Source organism: Sander lucioperca, chromosome 10 (genome assembly GCF_008315115.2).
Source record: "Sander lucioperca isolate FBNREF2018 chromosome 10, SLUC_FBN_1.2, whole genome shotgun sequence".
Lineage (NCBI taxonomy): Eukaryota > Metazoa > Chordata > Actinopteri > Perciformes > Percidae > Sander > Sander lucioperca.
Window position 1 is genome coordinate 36,168,853 of NC_050182.1, and position 20,001 is coordinate 36,188,853.

General features: G+C 42.9%; 1 protein-coding gene across 6 annotated transcripts in view; it reads right to left on the reverse strand.

Annotated features, from left to right (window-relative positions):
* The window catches only part of LOC116035275 (zinc finger protein 516), a 54,404-nt gene that overhangs the window by 9,950 nt on the left and 24,453 nt on the right, over positions 1-20,001 (reverse strand). For all 6 annotated transcript variants that reach the window (XR_004898534.1, XR_004101314.2, XR_004898535.1 and 3 more), the window contains exons 2-3: positions 7,758-10,087; positions 3,080-4,552 (exon numbers count right to left, since the gene is read on the reverse strand). Coding sequence is in view for 3 of the 6 variants with exons in the window: in XM_031278278.2 (XP_031134138.2) it covers positions 3,080-4,552; positions 7,758-9,507 (3,223 nt within the window). In the remaining 3 variants the exon portion in view is untranslated. The remainder of the gene's footprint in view (positions 1-3,079; positions 4,553-7,757; positions 10,088-20,001) is intronic.

Sequence of the window (20,001 nt, forward strand, 5' to 3'; positions counted from 1 at the left end):
GAGTGTTGGAAAAGGTGGACATCAGCATCAGTTTATTCCGAGGCAGAAGACATTTTGAGATTGAATGGCGATGTAAAGGTCAGTTATGGGCAGAAAGTGAGTGGGTGTACATAAGCACAGAGCCTGGCTGCAGCGGTGGAGGTAGGCAGCGTCAGTAGTAGTGGACTCGTGCAGGCATCATTAGTATGTCTAATGTGTCATTATGAGCGGCTAGCTCCAGGGGCTGGACTGCAGCTGTCACACAGCATCATCTCAGAGGCTGACAGCCAGACACACACAGCACATACACACACCGCATAAATTACAGGCAATTAAAATGCCCCGGCTGTGATGTGCCTGCTCCGCGGCCCGTGTGTCACATGTCAGGTGTGTGTGTCTGCGTGTGTATGTGTTTCAAGAGTTGTAGGCCTATATATGTGTCTGGTCCAAGGGAGGAAAGTGAGGCATAGGCTGTGGCGCACACTGGAGACACACACACACACACACACACACACACACACACACACACACACACACACAATGACACAACAACACTACCATTACATGCAAGTCAGGTTAACATTTTAAGGGTCTCAAATGGCGAAGAAACTTGTTGAATTCTTTTAGATTATTTTTTGGGCTTTTTTGGCCTTCATTTGATAGGACAGCTGTAGACAGGAAGGGGAAAGAGAGAGGGTGGACGACATGCAGCAAAGGGCCGCGGTTTGGAATCTAACCTTAGCCGCTGTGATAAGGACTGAGCCTTGGAACATTGAAATCATCAAAATTCAAGTTTTAGGGCGCCCAGGTAGCTCACCTGGTTGAGCGTGCGTCCCAAAAACTTGAATTTTGATGATTTCAAAAGTCCTGTCACGTGACATGACATGAAATGAGTAAATGTCAAAGCAGGAAGGTCTGTCTTTGTCAGTCTCGTAGTGGAGGTAGGGGAAAGATCACATCATTGTTGATAAGTGAACTTTCTTGCTCTGTCAGAATTTATGCAAAACTTTAAAAAGCTGTGTTCATATTCGATCAAACTGAAATTATGCAAACTGGATGAATTAACTATACAGTATTATTGCAATACTTCGCTGAAGTTATCTGCCTGAGACGAACTGATAGAATTTCACATAAAAATCAGGACACTCATATGTTATTGTAACCTGGACACCCCTTCTTGCTTCTTGCTTCAATGCTATACATATCATAACAAGAGCATCATTCCATTATTTGCATGTAACAAAATTTAATTGAAAACTTTTGTTTTAATTTTTTTTTTTTAATAAAGTTAGACCAATACATTTGCGGGCCCATATAACAGCTGATGTTAGCTTTTTGAAGATATATGGTTATTATCGTTGTAATGTCAGCCGATAAGAAACTAGATATTGCGCTACAAACATGCCAAACTAGGGCTGAGGTAATTTAGAAAAAGCTTTGCCATTACATAGTTTGTCAAATAGAGTGGACTTGTTCCACTGAGTATGTGTCTTGGTTGTAATAATTTTAGTTTTTAAATCAAAGTGATCTGTATCAAGATTGTACATTGTTTATGTTAAAAAAAAAACAAAAAAAAACAAGCATTAAGCATATATCTGGGCAGTGTCCAATAGTTTTGTGTATGTGTGGAAAGTGAGAGGTGTGTGGGGGGGCTGGGGGGGATTGGAGGGACACAGCAGGACAGGGAGGCGGAGAAGGTGACAGAGAGTGTCTCTGGCAGCCCGACTGCTGGCCTCTGGATACTCTACTTCTACTCTGGGCCGCCAGCCCTTCTCACTGATGCACTAATGAAAGACAAGACAGAGCTGGACGGAAAACACAAGCAGACACACACACACTCATACACATATTACGGAGAGAAATGGGAGAAAGACTCAGTTGTTCAAAAAAGGTCACTTTATAGCATGTGACTCAAAGGGCTAAGGCGGATAGTGACGATATGCGCCCGGACGGGTGACAGCGATGTCATGCGTCTGCTCTGGGGCTGTTGTCTTTCACCCCTGGCTTCATACAGCCCCACTTGACCTTAGAGACACAGCTGAAAATGGGCAAATAATACGCATGTTTGGTAATGACCATTTCCAAAGCAGCTGGTGGGGTAATTATTCTGTCTCATCTCTCTCTTTGCCTCTTATTTTCTCTCTCTCTCTGTTTTGCATCTCTCCATTCGCATCTGTGCGAGTCTCTCGTCAGGCAGAGCCGTGACCTAAACAGTTTGTGACAGCTTTCTGGGAGAGTGGAGCTGGAGACTAGGCATGCCTCGCAGACCTGAGAGTAGCAAAGGTTCTCTCATGTCTCCCACATAAAAAAGAAAAATACACACACACACACACACACACACACACACACACACACACACACACACTCCTATCTAAAAATCCAAGCACATATGGACGCACATGCGCAGACACACATGCTGCCCCAGATCCGGCCTCACTCACAAACATGCAAGCACACGTGTGTGTGCCCATTTAATGGATCTCCTCTTCATTATTCAAAACCTTGTCAGAATCGAGCAGTACATGTGTCTGTCAATCACTTTCTGCCAGATGGCGAGTTAGTGTGAGAGAGAGAGGCAGCACGTGTTAGAGAGGATAAATATGTACACCTGATTGAATATAGTTCATACGTTAAGTGTGTATGTAGGTGACTGCGGGTGTTTTTTCCTGGTTTAGCCTGTCACCTTTAGGCAATTATATTCATAACAGCTCAAAACAAAATGCTCGGTCACTGAAAAACATTCCACTCCTGACATTTGGCATTTTGTATGTGAGCTGATGATGAGAGATTCCAAAGGGCTTTCTCAAAGAGAGCCTATTTTGAATGATGGTATTACAAATTGTTGCTTTTCAGGAAATTGACTCGCCACACCACTGTTTAAATATTTGTAAAACCCACAGGCTGACATAAAGGGTGACCAATAGCATTGATTTATGAAACATTAAAATGATGTAATATGGAGACACAAGGTTATTGCCCGACAGCGATGAAATACTTAAACTAACAAAAAAAAACTATTTAGCATTGTGTTACTACACATTTTAACAAAAACATATGTCAATAAGTCAACAAAATCAAAAAAACTGAAATTGCTCCCTACCAGTTGGATCCAACATTGCATTGGCCGCACCCCAGCGGTGGTAGAGGGAAGCCAGTTCGTGGGGGTTGTAGTTTTTGAGGAAGCCGAGGATGTCAGTTGGCGTCTCTGGTGTCTCTGCGATTGGCTCCTGCTTCACATCTCCACGAGCCTCTGAAGGCAAAGAAGAAGAGGAGGAGGAGGAGGAATTCAGCAGAGTGCCTCCATGTGCTTGGGAAGATCCGTAGTTGTGTCCCACTGTGGAGCTGTGGGTGATGGTGCTGGGCCTCGTAGCGTTAGCTCGGCTCTGGCCGTGGGAGTTGGGAAGCGGCTGATGAGGGGAACCCCTTGCTCGGCTGTACTCTGATAGGCCGTGTTTGCTGGACAGCATGAAGCCAAGGCCCTCTTGGGGCATCAAGTAGCGGTCAGCCATCCGGGATGCAGTAGCAGAGCTGGGGCTTGGGGCTGAGGAACGTGAGAGGGCACCGGTGCTCTTCTCCACGGAGCTGGAGGAAGACGACGAGCCTCCCCGAGGGTAAATATCCACTTTGGGTTTGAAGCGAGACTGATGACTCTGGTCCTCCATGTGTCTGACGCTGCTACTGCTGCTGCTGTTGCTGCTGCTGTTGCTGTTGCTGTTGCTGTTGCTGTTGCTGTTGCTGTTGTTGCTGCTGTTGTTGCTGTTGCTGTTGCTGTTGCTGTTGCTGTTGCTGTTGCTGTTGCTGTTGCTGTTGCTGCTGCTGCTGCTTCTGCTGCTGCCTGGCCGGACGGGGACTTTCCGAGCTTGGGTGCCTGGGGTGGTTATGGAGCCCCTGGAGAATGAGGAGGAGGGGGTAGAGGAGGATGATGATGATGGCATGGCTGCCTGACTAGCTGGCCTGCTTTTCTTTAGAACCTCGCTGGAGAAGGTCGGGGGCCGGGTACGTTGGGCACGCATCAGTGGAGGCAGCGGTGGGCATTCCTTTCCCTCCAGGACTGGCGGGGGACCAGTGCGTCTCCTGGAGGATAATAAGTTGTCCCTGGAGCCCTTGGAGCTGTGTTTGAGAGCCCATTTAGGAGCAAGATTGGAGCTGCTGCTGTTGATGCGGTGAGCCACAGTCTGGTGCATCCAGAGCACCTCGGGGTAGCGGGTGGAGTGGGAGCAGAAGGAGCACTTGTGGCTAGGGAGGCTCTTCCTGTCCTGGGTTAGGAAGGCTATGCCCCTGCAGCCCTCAGCCCTCACACATAGATCCACAGGGGTCATGTTGGGATCGAGCGAGGAGGATAGGGCTGAAAGGTACGCAGGAGGGGATGCAGAATTGTTCAACCCCTGAAGAAGAGCTTTCTTGAGCTTGGGATAACCACTAGGGGTGCCTCTTTCCGAGCTGGAGCTTGGGCTGGGAATGGGGCTGGGTCTATCTCCGGGGGCAGCCGGGTGTTGGACACGGACATGAGTCAAATAGGCCTGCAACTCTGTGGTGACGAAGTCACAAAGGGTGCAGATATAAGGCTTCTCATCTGTAGGGAAAAGGAATGACAACATAAAGGTCAATGAGTGCAAAGGAGATACTCTTCTCTACCACCAGCTGTAAGTCAGAGCTCATTACTACAGCTCACTGTGCAAGATTCATATTGTTCCATCCAGATGTAGTTTTGCTGAACAGCCACCAGGCTGCAGTATTGGCCTGTATTCCCATATCTCCTCTTATCTTTTTACATGCGAATGTATCCTGAAATGAAACTATTACTTCACCTACTACAAAGACAATCAACATATCAACACACAAAAAGCAATAATTATATTATATCATCATTAGATATTGTTTTAAGGACATCTTGAGGGCCCTTTAATAGATAGTACTTTTGTAAAGGTTTTTTTAATGTTCAGATGTTAAAACTGTCAGGGAGGTGTTGGTTCATCTCTATGGTAATGGTTGGGATGTATTATGGCCCATAGGCTGTGAAACAATTACACCATAATATTAAACAACAACAGAAACAGTGAGAGTTTAGTAAATACATTTTGACAAATATAAGATACATATATATTATAAAGCTAAGTTGGTTTATTGATTGTGAGGCTCTGATTCCTGAAGTGCAGCTCTATGAATTCCCCACAAGATGGCATTTGTGACCCATCTTTCTTTACAAGTGAATTATACTGGTAAACTTCTGGTAAAACTGTAAATCTATCAGTGTTAAATTTCAGGAATTCAGGAAGAGAATAAGGCTATAAATAAAAAAAAATAGGAATTATGGTAGTAGAAGTTGTTGTATTCATAGTGGTTGTTAAAGGGTTATTAAATGTAAAGTAATGTAAAGCACGAAAATCCTCAAGTTGGAATTCAGAGGTTTTGAACAGAAAACCACAAAAGTAGCCGAACGCTGGGCCATAGAGCGTTATCTGATCTTACAAGCACATACATGCACACACGCCAACAGATCAGATTTTGTAAGTAGCATATAATAGTACTCTCCACTACCCCTCCTCTTTTTCACAATAGCACCACAGTAACCTGCCATCTGTTTTTCATTTGGCTTCCTGTTGGCAACACTGACCAACACACACAGCTCAGACTCTGCCAAGGTGAAGCCCTGGGGCTGGGCAGTTTTAGTAGGGAAGGTGGTTAGACTGATGTGTCCTGGTTATCAGGCTGATATTGGTCTTGTATTAATTAGTTACTGACATGTGAGAATCAAAGGAATTGAAGCTCCTGATTATAAAAAAAACTTTACACCCAAAATATTCGTATTGCTCTTCCAAGTCCTATCAGTCCAATCCTGACACTCACAATAATTACCACCATGGAAGATGTTATTAATCTGTAACTAATCGTAACAAATGTATCTAAAAGCCTATCATGTATGTATATGTCGTGTATGTGCATGTACACTGCCACTTCACATTTGCATTCCCAAAAAGTAGCTATATAGCTGTAAGGGACATCAGAGTAACAGCGACTAAAGTGTCCTCTGAGTGTCTCTTTCCCCATTGCCTGTATCCCTCTCCATCGGGAGGTGACTCTATAAATATCCAATCCCTCAGACATCGGGCAGCCTGGCTGGCTCAATAGTAAGAAGAGTGGATGAGTGGCAGTGGTGTCACAGGAGGTTATAGATTAGTAAAGAGTCAGAGGGGACAGGGAGGGAAAGCATAGAGTAAAAGGATGGCTGGATGTATAAACAGAAGCCTCTACATCTAGACAAGATGTTTGGTAACTATTGAATTATTTAAAAAACTAATTATATAAGTTTTTCACAAATATTTTATACAGTTGATCAAATATCAACAAAGTGATAATGCTTCAACAGATTCTATCACATTTTACCATGTGTCCTGACAGTTTTTGTCCGATATTTTACATTAATTTGTGTACATTGTATGTATTGAGTATAAAAAGATCCTGCATCCCAAATGCAATTCCTGAAACCAGACACCAGGATGCCAGTGGGTTGGGAGAGAGTCAATACTATACAGTATGTTTATTAATATAAAAGGAAGTTGACCAGACCTTTTAACAGCTAGAGTACAGGGCCTTTATTATGTTGCATAACTAATAATTGGTTGTTGTACAATAAACAACCTCAGCATAGAGTAAAAGGAAACGTGCAGATAGATTTTTATGGTGAAGACACAGAAAGGAGAGCAAAAGACATACTGTATTCACACACAGATACGGGGGGTGAGGGGAGTTTCCTGACACAGGAAGACCTGAAATAGCACACAGCTCGATCAGGCAGAAATGTTGCTGCTATTTTTGAATGTCTGTACTAACAGGGAGTAATGGAAGCAATCACTACAATTCTTACCAATCCACTATCCTAACCCGTACTCAGTGAGTTTGAAAGTTTAAAGACTAACGCCAGAGAGCTCCGATGCACTGCTTGCACAGGAATCCTTCCTTTGCCATATTTCAGCCGTGATTATGGGTGTTTTGCCTTTGCATGGGTAGTTTTCTTTTTTTGCTCTGCAGTGTTTATTGGTGGTGGAGGTGAAAAAAATGATAGGCATTCCAAAAATGCCCTCTACTCTACTGACATGCCACTGAAAGGCACACACTTTGACTCAACTGTTAGCTTTATTGCTCTGTGATACCACATATTTGCACTGTTGTAAACTGAATTTTCAGTGGCAGTTAAAGTTTATTGACCATGTTTGATAGTATTTGTGTGTAGCACTCTATAAAAGAGCTGAAGTCAGATGTAATTCTGATATTTTGCCACATGGTGGCTCCACTTCCTTCTCCATAGAGACTGAAAAGCTGAGGAGCTGCACCTACACAAAGCACATTTCATCAACAGATGTTTACTACAGAGTGACAGAGTCAGAGGCCTCGAGTGGGAGGCTTGTAAAGGGCTACAGTCATTTCTGCCACTAAAAATGCTGCAGAGCAGGCTTCTATTAGTGAACTGGTGTGTATACCATTCATTTACCTGTATAGCAGTTACATTTTCATATTGTTTTATGATGGGAAGTTGAGTCAGTATCTTAAAAAGACAAATGGAATGCCGACTTGGCAATGATGGTCATAATCAATGAACGAAATAGCAACAAAGGAATCTTCAGCGCTATGACCTCCAATTAATGCATTTATGCTGAATATGTGACTGATTCCCATCAGGCTAATATTTATAACAAATCCTTCAGTGCCCTTACATTGTTCCTTTGATTATAGATGATCATTTCAAAACTGGATAAAAAAGACTGAAGTTTTTGACTAACCTGCAATCTCTCCAGATTTTGCGGTACCCATCTCTGAGGCCTGGTCTCCAAGGGTGGAGGCTGGTGGAGAGTCTCCATACCCCGGGGTGCTGGGCCGGCTGGGGGAGCCTGACTCTGGATCACTGGTGGACCCCCATCGGTCGTCTCTTGCAGTTCTTTCATTGTGTCCCACAGATGCCCTACCTCCGTGCTTGCTGTGGACCCTCTGGTGGACGATCATCTGGTGACGACTGCGAAACACCTTCCCACACTCAAAGCACTCGTTAGACTTCGAGGAAGATGGTCGCCGTCGGTCCTGGCGAGACGAAGGCCGGTACTCTGAGTCGCTGAGGCTCTCTGGTGTCCGGTCCCCTGAAGAAGCATGGCTTCCCAATCCAGAGCTGCTTCGTCGCCCTGAGCTGCGTTTCTCTTGACCTTGCAGGACGTAACGGCTGCTTTCCTTCTCAAAAACCACAGCAGCTCCAGCGAGGGCCTCCTCCCCCATACTTCCTACCCCATAGGCGGCCTTGGAACTCGCCTCCACTGGCTCAACAACCCTTCCTTTAGTAGCTAATTGCCAGGCCTGGTAGCTGCAAACTGGATCCAGCTCTGGGATTCTTTGACCTAGCATCTTCTTCTCACTCTCCTTTTCATCCAGGGTCTTTTTCTCAACAGGCTGGAGGTTAAAGTAGTCAAGGTAACGTCTCTTAGCAGCTGGTGAGTCCTCATCATCACTGAGTCTGCATTGGTTCTGGGATTTCCTGCCATGACTTAGACTGTGGATTTTGTCATGGGCCCTCAGGCTCTCTTTGTCGTGGAACAGGTTCCCACATTTGGAACACATTTGATAGATGGATGTAATAGAGCCAGTGACAATTTCAGGATCCTGGGCTACGTCGTTGATAGTGGCCGGTTGCTCAGTGGATTCTGCTTTTGACCTTGACCTGGCTCTGGTGTTGTGTGTTTTCATGTGCGATTTGAGAAACCAAGCTTCGCGGAACCGTCGTCCACAAATACGACAGCAGTGGTCCAGGATCCCTGCATGTTTCTTCATGTGTGACTTTAGAAACCAGGCCTGGGTAAAGATCTGACCACAGGTCTCACAGGGGAAGGTCCCATCACTCTGGGGTTGGACGACATCAGGTTCGGGCACAGCCTCTTCCTTAACAGTGGTCTCCTCCTCTGTATCTGCTGTTATGTGGACCTTTTCAATATGGCTGAGGAGCTGGTCTTCTCGAAGGGCCTCATAGCCACACAGACGGCAACAGTAAGGCCTCTGGTCGGTAACAGGCTTCTCTCTTTTCATGCTCCTCCCAGGCACTTTCCTCCGACTCTCCTCACCACTGTCCCCATTGATCATCCGGTTACAGGCAGAGCTGCTCTTAGTTGGACTCGTACCTCCGTCGAGACCCTCTGAAACACTCATCTCCTCCTCCTCGGCCCCACCCTCTTCATCTTCATTGGAGTGGTGGCTAGAGAGCGTGCCCAGTTTGTGGCTGCGGATGTGAACTTTGAGGTTGCCCTTCTGAGAGGCCCTGTGGTCACAGTAGGGGCATTTGTAAGGGCGTGCACCAGTGTGGCGTCTCATATGCTGCGACAAAGAGCTAAGGAACGGGAAGCTGCGTCCACAAACGTTGCAGTTGTAAGCCCCGGGGATTTTGTCGTCCTCACCCTCAACCTCGTTGCCAGGGTTGATCGGGTCTTCAACCAGCTTCTCCTTCTGACCTCGGGTCTGGGTCTCCATCACCTCCACGCTGTCTCTAGGATTCATTGTACAAACTAAAGTACCCTGTCTACCTGGCCTTTCACAAGCTCAATAAAACCTGAAACTACTGCTATCTGCAGTTGCACATCGAGGGATGTATAGCGTGCCTTTGTTGGTCAGTTAAAATGCTATCTGCCTTTAATCATCCAGAGATCAAGCTGCTTACACAGCAGCTCATTTAGCACTCTCCAGTTACTGGATGCAACACCATCTATCCATCTTCATCTAGCACTGTCAATGAATGACTGGCTCAAACTATCTGCGTGCCACTGGCACCATAGAGAGCAACGTATGTAGATTTACCATTTATCTAGACAAGTAATATGGAAGTGAAAGTCCCAGATTTAGATTTAACAATCTATTTGTCTATTCTGAATAAAGGGAAGGTTTTCACTCAATTCCAGGTCATCATTGTGTCAGAAATTTTGAGAGTTCTGTTCATCAGGTTTGTTATTCCACCACACTTCTGTTCTTCATTTTATTGGCTTCTCTTGATTCTCTTCAGTTTGAAGCACATTAGCAGATTCCAGATCATGTAACAGTGAGGTCTCTATAGCACGGCCTGCACATACGTCATATCATTCACCTTAGAAAGAGACACAAAAGAAAGAGACAAAGTGGGAAGGAGGGTGGGAAAAGAGACAAAAAACATGTAAGGAAAGCAAAAATAATTCCAGAGGCATTCAGTTTACAGACACATTAGGTTACCATTTGCATGCACAGCTAAGCTATCTACAGTATGTCATAAAGTATATCTGCATATGTTTGTGTAGTAATGTAGCTATGAATTAAAAAGTAGGGGGTTGGTGATCATCATAAGGCAAACCACAAACAGGAATAAAATACAATCCATGACATCTTTATAAACATGCACATGTGTGCTTTTTCAAACTACAAACTACAAGCAACTTATAATTAAAAGTGAATTTTTTTTTGATTCTCCTTATCCAAATGAATGAGTTTGATAATCAAGATCAAGTATGGCACCAATAGCTACAGTTATATTTACCCCCTTTTTATTGACAGATTGTTTACTCCTTAAACCCTCAAATCCATTGTAACTTATATGAGCTAGAATTTGCCTGATAAAGATTTACATGCGTATAAATTTAGTGTAGATGGGGTATTATCATGCATAAAGTATAAACTATGTATCTGTGACTGGGTGTGTGTCGTGGGTGTGCATGAGTCGTGCAGGGCTTGGGGGCTCTGACTCCACACTGGCTGAGTCAACACTTTACACAATCAGGGTGCGGGGTGGGGGAGTGGTGGGACGGTGGGCTGTGTTCACATCAGCAAGATCAGCAGTGCCACCATATTCCCTCCCCATACTGGCCTCACGCACACCCGCCTCAACTGACACTATCACATGACAGGGATCTTAAGTACACAACAGGAAGTGGCTCTTCTGACAGTTTGTTTTGCTCTATTTCTCAAACTGGAGTTGAATGGGGTCGGGGAGAGAGTCAAACAGAAAGAGAGAGAGTGATAAGAGAAGAAAGTAGACAGTGATGACAAATTTCATACTTGAAATTTTCCTTCAATGGGTGGAATCATTTGCATATTTTCATCAACAGTTTATGTGCTAGTTTGCTTGACTCTTGTTGTTTTCAAAACCTTCAAATCCTGCTGTAATTTAAATGCATGCATTCAACTGCATTATGTTATACATCTGTCGAACATGTTTTCACCATATTTCATTATTATGACCTATTAATATTATTTCTTGCTGCAAAGTCCCAATCTTCTCGCAAGAATCACTGAAGGTTATTCACATCTTTATTCTTTTCTCCCTCTCGGCTCGTCGATAATATCATTACAAAAGACCGCTTTCTCTTGCAGCTCTGTTGATTAAACTGAAACATTTCTTACTGGAGTATTAATTTTAGCAGATTCTAGAGCCTGAATGTGTGGACTATATGAAATGTGACTGACAGCATTATTACAGGCTATTATATAAGGTGCCAGGGCCCATAAGCTGAGTTACTGCCAGGCTCTAATTATAAGTGGATAATTGATCATAATCATAAGAGGATAAGGTGGTGGAGGAGGGAAGTTAGCACAAGAACAATCATATGTCTTAAACTCTCGCACTGAAAATGATTACCCTGCGCCAGAGCCACCTATCTATCTAGAATGATTTATGCTATTGAATTCAGCACACCCTCAATGGTTCATCATGCTTCCTTTTGCAGTGCTTAGTAAGCTAAGTCTTCCAGCTAACAAGTACAGTACTGTTCCAGTCAGGAGTGCAGCTGTGGCTGACAATACTTTGAAACAAAATGTATTTTCAGATCCAGACATTTTTCTGTCTAAATATAACATAGACCTACAAGGTTGTATCAATGTTGATCTAAACAAGGATAGAGGCTCAATTTCTGCTTGCATTTAAAAACTCTTAACCTTTTACATTTTTTAGCCATAGTAGCGACGTGGCTCTATGCATGGCAGAGACATTCTGTCGGTCGGTTGGTCCACCACTTTTTTCCAGACTGATCCACTTGATGGATTGCCATACAATCTTCTACTGTACATACATTCATGTTCCCCAGGGGATGAATCCTGAGGACTTTGGTAAACTCCTGACTTATGTGAAATATTTCACCGTCTATGCTACTTGATGGACTGGCATAAAAATCATAGGTCCCACAGGATGAATGTAAGGATGCATCCCTGACTTATTCTCTAGCGCCACTACAAGGTTTACATTCATGGTTTTGAGTGAAATGTATCAACAACTATTGGATGGATTGCCCTGAAATTTGGTACAGACATTATGATGATCTCCTGACTTTTAAAATTTCAAACTTTGGTTTAATATAAAACACCTGCAAAACTAAAGACATTCCTATCAACCTCAGATGCACTTTATGTTTGGTGCTAATTAGCAAATGATAGCATGCTAACATGCTAAACTAAGATGGTGAAGATGGTAAACAATATGCCAAACATTTTCCTGTTAGAATTTTCATTGTGAGCACGTTAGCATGCTGACTTTAACATCTAGTTCAAAGCATTGCTGTTTCTAGGTACAGCCTCAGAGCTGCTAGCATGTTTTTACACATATTAGAATTCGTACTGCATAGCCTACAAGAATATTAATATTGTTAATGTAATCTGTGTCCCTTGTGCAATCACATGAAACAGCACAGCAGTGTGCAGTTTTCAGTTGAACACCATAACACCATATTGATTATTTGTACAGTACAGCATTGTAGTCACACAGGTGCAGTGTTTGATAGGACTGATTTAATTACAGTTTAGTTACATAATATATTCACACGTATTATCACACTGTTTATGAAGTATAAAAACCTCAAATGTGACCAAGTGAATTTCTTGAATTTATGAGATTAGGTTTACTGGAAAGATTAAAATATTGATCAGCTTGACACATCACTTAAATGAGGAACAACAAAGCTTGAGGGAGTTACTTCCAGCACATGGCATGATACACAATTGGGTGATGATGAACATACTGTAAATCAGCAAAATAAGGAACACAAAGCTGTCCAACCCCGTCTATCCATCCACTATAGTTTCCCCTTCCATCTGTTCCATCTGTTCTCTGTCTCCACATCCTAATGTTACTCATTAATACTTAGTAGTTTCTTCCAGTTCTGGTGCTAAAAACAGAGGATTATAATCTTATTTCCTGTTAAATGGCCCCGCTGATTGGGGGTCAGGAGGGCCAGGCGGGTTGAGACTATTCAACAGTAAGCCTGTCATCCACCAGACAGTTGTATGTGCAAATTGAAATGTAATGAGATTAGCCCCCAGAAGGGAAACAATGCAGGCTCCTCGCCATACAGGCAAAGGGTGGGGGGGTGGGGTGATTACAAATTGGCTTAAAGAGGGAGAAACTGTCCAAGAGAGACGGACAAGATTAGCAATCATCGAAGTCATCAAAAAAGAGAAAAGCTCTGCTAAAGGCCAATATGGTACAGTAAATGGATAAAGTGTCCTGAAGCTAGCAAGAACAGTCCAATTTGTAAACCTTGACTGTCATTGACATCCTCCACACAGACTGGAGATAGTCTGTGTTTAAATGTTGTAGTCTGATGGAAACTCAAGTTTTTCTGATCACCTTTAAAGGGGTGATTGAATGCAAAACCGATTTTACCTTGTCATAGTTGAATAATGACAGTTTAGTGGGTAACTAGGACATACATAGAACCTCAAAATCCCATTGACACCTCTTTCCTCTGCAAATCTCACAATTTGAAACTGCCTCTGAAAACGGGCAAATCTCAACGAGCCGCCTAGTTGACGTCAACTCGGCAGCTCCTCCTCATTTGAGGAGCATCTCGCTGCAGCCTGCGGGAAGGCGGGGCTTGACATCAAGACCCACCCACATCCAAGTCAGTTATTTTTTTTTTTGCCTACGTCACTCCCCATACACTCGAACGGACCAAGACGGTAGCAAAGCTGATATATAGCCTCTTGTTTCACATTAGATGACAGAAACTGATGTAAGCTAAACACAAACGACATTTCATGCAACAACAGTGAACTGTAATTGGGCCTGTGTACTTTTTCGTTCATTTGATTTCCGATTTTGAAACGAAAAGAGTGGTTCGGAAATAACGTAACACTGCTCCGGTGAAAGCCTTGTTTTCATGAGCTTCTGGGGCTAGCTGCTAACAAGCTCGGAAGCTAACATCTAATGGCAGGCAGGTTGCTAATTAACCAATGCTAAAAAGTATGGAAGTACTAGTTTCCCCTGCTTTCTATCAATATTCCTCCGTATTTGTCTTTTGGTGTAGTTTGCTAACATGCTCGTAGACATGTAAATGAACTGTTTGCGTGCTAGCTAAGTCAACGGTCAACACCTTTTATATTGTAATGTGAAAGCTCAGGCTGCGTTAGCTTCAGCTAAACCACAGCAGCAACTTGCACTGCCCCGTTAAAATGCAACTTCAACCCTCGGATATAACGGTAATCACGTAGTGATTTTACCGTATCTAGATATCTGTATGTGTGTTCGACCTTTTGAAATACTTAGGTTAAATTAGGTGTGTTACTGTGCAGGTAATATCCGAGGAGCATGATTGTGAATTCTACTGAACCAGACTGAGAGACCATTTAAAGACTCAGGAACCCTTTGCAGGTGTTTTGGATTAATTAGCTGATTAGAGTGTGACACTGAGCCTAAAATATTGAACCTTTTCACAATATTCTAATTTTTTCTGAGGGTTTTCATAAACTGTAAGCCATAGTCAACAAATTATAACAAATACAGGCTTGAAATATTTCGCTTTGCATGTAATAAGTCTATATAATTAGTTTTACCTTTTAAGTTGAATTACTGAAATAAATTAACTTTTGCACAATATTCTAATTTTTCGAGTTTCACCTGTATGCTTCTGGTTCACCTGTTGTTAATTGTTAAAGCAAAATCGCCCCTTTGTACATTTGGTTGTAATGGAGACTCAATTCTTGCTGTTAATATGAAAGTCCATAACGAAACAACACACCATTCTACTTTTGAGGGCTAAATTAAATGAAATATGGCTCGTTTTCCGTTTGAACACACTGTCATCAATATTAACAAGGTTTAAAATGACCCATTTTTAAAATTTGGATATCATTTCAAAATTGGAAATCAGTAGTAACTACATGAAAACTTTACTGTTGCATGAAATGTCGTTTGTGTCAGTTTCTAGATAGATAGATACATCATCAGTTTCTATCTAATGTGAATCAAGTTGCTATATCAGCTTCGCTACCAGGCTGTCTTTTTTTTTTTTGTCTTCAAAAAACTTTATTATTCAAGTACAGATCCATAAACACATTGAAAACATTGAATGCATACATACATACACGAAAAAGGGGCACATGAAATTTACATTAAAGAGGTTGTAAGGCATTGTAAATGTTCAGAGTCCGGATGGCTTTCTTATTTGTCAGTCCTTTTTTAAAGTTTCAAAATATAATTTCATGTCATTTTTAAATTGGTGAATATTCGGTTTTCTTTCAGATCATTTACATTTATATATATAAAATTTTCAAATAAAATTAAAAGATTCAAAATGAAAACATGGCATTTATCCAAATAATTTCCTTCATAGTAAAAAATGATACCAGGCTGTCTTGGTCCGTTCAAGCGTATGGGGAGTGACGTAAGCAAAGAAAAATGGCTGACTTGGATGTGGGTGGGGCTTGATGTCAAGCCCCGCCTTCCCGCAGGCTGCAGCGAGATACACTTGCCTCATTTGGCTCTAGTCTCTATCTTTGTCACGCCCAAACATTTACATAGGCTACACTGATCTGAGGTCAGTTAGTCTTCTAAATCTAGGTCGCGCAAATCTCAGACACTTTTTACATTGTTCGCCTGCTCTTGTATTACTAAATTCACTTGATGGCTAATTGCAAATTTTGACCGACTGTGTGTCGCAGTTCAGCAGGAGCTCAGCAGGCTACGTGACAGTGGCCGGTGCTGCCTCGCCGCCCGGCGTCTCCTACTTCATAGACTCTGGCTCGCTGTGAGCTAGCTGGATCTCCGTCACGAAGGGAAACCCGCGGCGCTCCATACCCGCGCAAAGTCACCGTTTCTGGGTTACTGGACTACAAAATGCTGAGGCCCTGATGGAGCTCCAGGGCCTGCAGCTTAGGATTGAAGGGACAGTAACAGCTAACGAAATCCCTAATGCTCACAAAGATGCATTAAATTGAAATCGGACACCATAGTTGGCTTTATAAGACCTTGGGGTACATGTTATGTAAGTGGCGTGACGAAATTCAAACTGTAAATATACTTTAATTATGCTGAAAGTGAAGCTAACTAGCCGCGATCTGTAAACATAGGATTTGAGGGACAGTAGCAGCTAACCAAATCCCTAATGTTCACAAAAATGCATTACATTGAAATCGGACACCATAGTTAGCTTTATAAGACCTTGGGGTACATGTTATGTAAGTGGCGTGACGAAATTCAAACTGTAAATATACGAAAGTTATGCCGAAAGTGTAGCAACGATTATTATTAAATGGGACACATAGCCTAGCTTGCAGCTCCGGAGCTCCGCGGAGTCCCGAGCCCCGGTCGTCCAGTAATCCAAAACCGGTGACTTTAACTGGGTATGGAGGTTGCCACTTTCTCGTCAGACTGTGTGGAGCTCCTAAAGTCTGACACGTCTTACTAAACTAAACTCTTTGCAATTAGCCATCAATTTTCGTAAAACGGCCCATATTTGAGCTTTATATAGTTCATTTCTTGCTTAAAAAAGTCTCAGAAGTGAATTTAATAACGAAATAGCCCGACAAACAACGTATAACTTTGCAGTGTCTGAAATATGAGACCTGCTGTCTCGTCTCCACTGTGTTTCTATGGGGTTCGCTCAAACCAATCAGCGCGCAGCTCATCTAAATATTCATGAGCATACCATATTTGGAAGAAAAGCTCTTGTTCCAAATAGAGCCATATTCACAGGGTAGTTAAGGGCCTAATAAAATAGCATTCGGGCAATTTTCAGCCCAACCAATGTTACATACCCTATTAGGAGACCTTAAGGAACAGTGTAAAATGCCCTATATAATCACTCAATCACTCCTTTAAATACTTAAGACCAGTCCAACCCTAGTTGGGAATGTCATTGGTCTGATATCAGCCATGCCATTAATGGACACTTAAGCTGCCCTACCACTGTGAGTGAGTGGAGGCCTACACTCGGCTGATAATGACTGCTGTGTCAAACAAAAACAAACTGTTCTTTTCCCCCCCTCCTTCCTTGCATGCTCAACCTCTGATGTTCTGCTTTCTGAACGCTGAACCGTAGCGGCTGAGGTCAGGCAAGAAGAGGAAATCCACTCTTATTTTACCATCCATACACAACCTTTTCAGAGCAGCCTGGCTATTTCTGTTCCTGACACTCCTGAGAATCACATCTGGAGTGAGTCTTGAAACAAACAGTGTTAAACTGTGCGTGCAGGCCGGCAGAAAACCTACTTTTGCTACAGCTGTAAGGTGTTCTGTTTTGTACTTGTTTTCACACATTAGTACTGTCACAAAGCCAGCATTTTAACTTAAAAACTAAGTTTAATATCAATATTACCATGACACCGTGAAAAACACAACACAATTATCAATGACCAGTCCAGCTCTGCAGAAACTCTTGATGTTTATTAGAGGCCTTTCTGACTCTCTACATCAAACAACGCGATACCTGTCAACAAGTTTAGGTGGAAAATAATCCAGTTATTAAACTAAACTAAGTGGTCTGTCATAATTGCTATATGCTCAATTGCTCCCCCTTGAGGCCACAAATCCAGATAGCAGAACACATTTGGTTCACTAATATTAAAAAAAAGTATTCATGTTTGGTTCCAAAACAGAACTACTGCATTCTACTATTTAAAAAGCATTTTCACAAAGCGTCAAACAAAGCTTCAGCAGAAGTTGCAGAGCCTTAATGTTTTGCTCCTCTGTGATAGAAAACACCGTCATCCAGCCAGGAAGCACCTTTATCATAGCAATCATCTCAGAGGCAGCCATGACACAAATCTCCTGCACCCAAGGGTGCAGAGATTGGCTTTCATAACACACCAACTCACTCACACTGTCACCTTATCACTGATAATGACTGTAGGTCGTCCTCGTGCGGGACATCCTTCAGCCGTGATGGGCTCTGCTTCCCTCCCACACAGCAGCATTAGAGGTTAAGAAAAAAATACACAGCGGGGGGAAATAAAGAGTGGGCCTCTTGTTTAAATGCGCGCGCGCGCACACACACACACACACACACACACACACACACACACACACACACGACGGGAAACTGAGAAATCAAGAAGCAAAACAGAGGGGGCTTTTAATGTTGTCAACACACATCTTTTGAAAGTCTATATGTGCTGTACACTGGGCTTTTAACACTGTTTCATACAGGCAGCATTGAGAGCTTAACAGCCCAGACAGACACACACACACACACACACACACACACACACACAGCAACTGCATAATATACAGAGAGCACTTTACAAAAAACCTTGCTATCCTCAGTTCAGTTGCTCATAAAGTGGAGACATTCAGTGCTCAGAGTGGGACAGATGAGATGGTATGGAGTCTTAAACACACACACACACACACACACACACACACACACACACACACACACACACACACACACACACACACACACACACACAGTGCAGAGCTAGTGTATTCTCAGACCAATCAATAATCCATTATGAACAAACTGCTCTTCACCTCACACCCTGCTCTAAACCGGTAGACAAAGAGGTCTGCTGCAAGCTCCACGATGAAAAGAGAGGGGTAAAGCACAGCTGGATGCACACACACACACACACACACACACATACACACACACACGACAAACATGTCAGCTGTGGAGCACAAAAGAAGCTGTTTGCAAACTTTGTGGTTTACAGATAGTGTTCTGCTTCAACTGCTGTTAACTAATGTAGATTCCGTTCTATCCCATTGATCAAAAACTATGTCTGCAGTTGAAAGTGGAGAAAAGTTATTCTCTTATTCTGTTCACTGTATAGGTATACACAAAAACTATAAACACTACAGAAAGAACACTTTCAAGAATGCTGTACATGTAATTATGTAAATAAAACAAAAGTATTTTTTTACCTAGAGTGTATTTTCAAAGGACTTTGCTGTGTGCATTATTCCTACATTGTTATTAAAACATTGTTAAAATGTATGTGCTCATTCCAGGATTTACTTAGATTGCTCAAATACTTGCACATAACCACATCTGGCCATGTATGCACGTGTGTGTGTGTGTGTGTGTGTGTGTGTGTGTGTGTGTGTGTGTGTGTGTGTGTGTGCATGCTAGATGGGACAGTCCTTTAGAGACTACATGCAGATGGATGTGGTGCAGCTGTGTGTTTCGTCAGTTTTGCAGTGGCTGCGTCATGATTTAGGTCTATTTTGACTTTAGATTGTGTCTAGACTGGCAGCTCATTAAGCCTGACTCTGGTTTGGCTCTTTTTCCACTCTATTTTGACTCAATTTCAACTCCAGTTGTGACTCTAGTTTTGGCACATGACTAATTCTGGTCTAGTTTGTCTCGTTGGTGCTTATTTGAGTCATTTTTGTTTGACTATGGGTAGACAAAAACCCCAAGTATACACACGGTAAAAAAATCACAAGAACTTATCACATCATGACGTTTGGTAGTTTGTCTGTACTTTGATTGATGTGACTCCTGACACAAAATTGTCTCCAATGTAGGTCTAATCTAGGAGGAGTTTAGGTTTGCTCAACAAACAATGTGGATGCAGTTTTGTTATAGTTTTGGTCTAGATTCCCTCTAGACAGGGTCTGTCCCTGGTCTGTCAGAGCAGGTCATGCTCATAAGCAGGAAGAACAGTGGGGGGTTTAGTGGCATTGTTGGGGTCTCCAATTCCCATCCTATCCCTAGTTCCATCTCTGCGCCCCCCCATCCCTTAAACCCAGCCAGAACAATAGAGGGGGCCTACGCTGTCTGTCCCTTCTCAAACCCCACCTCTGAAAAATAGGCTGAG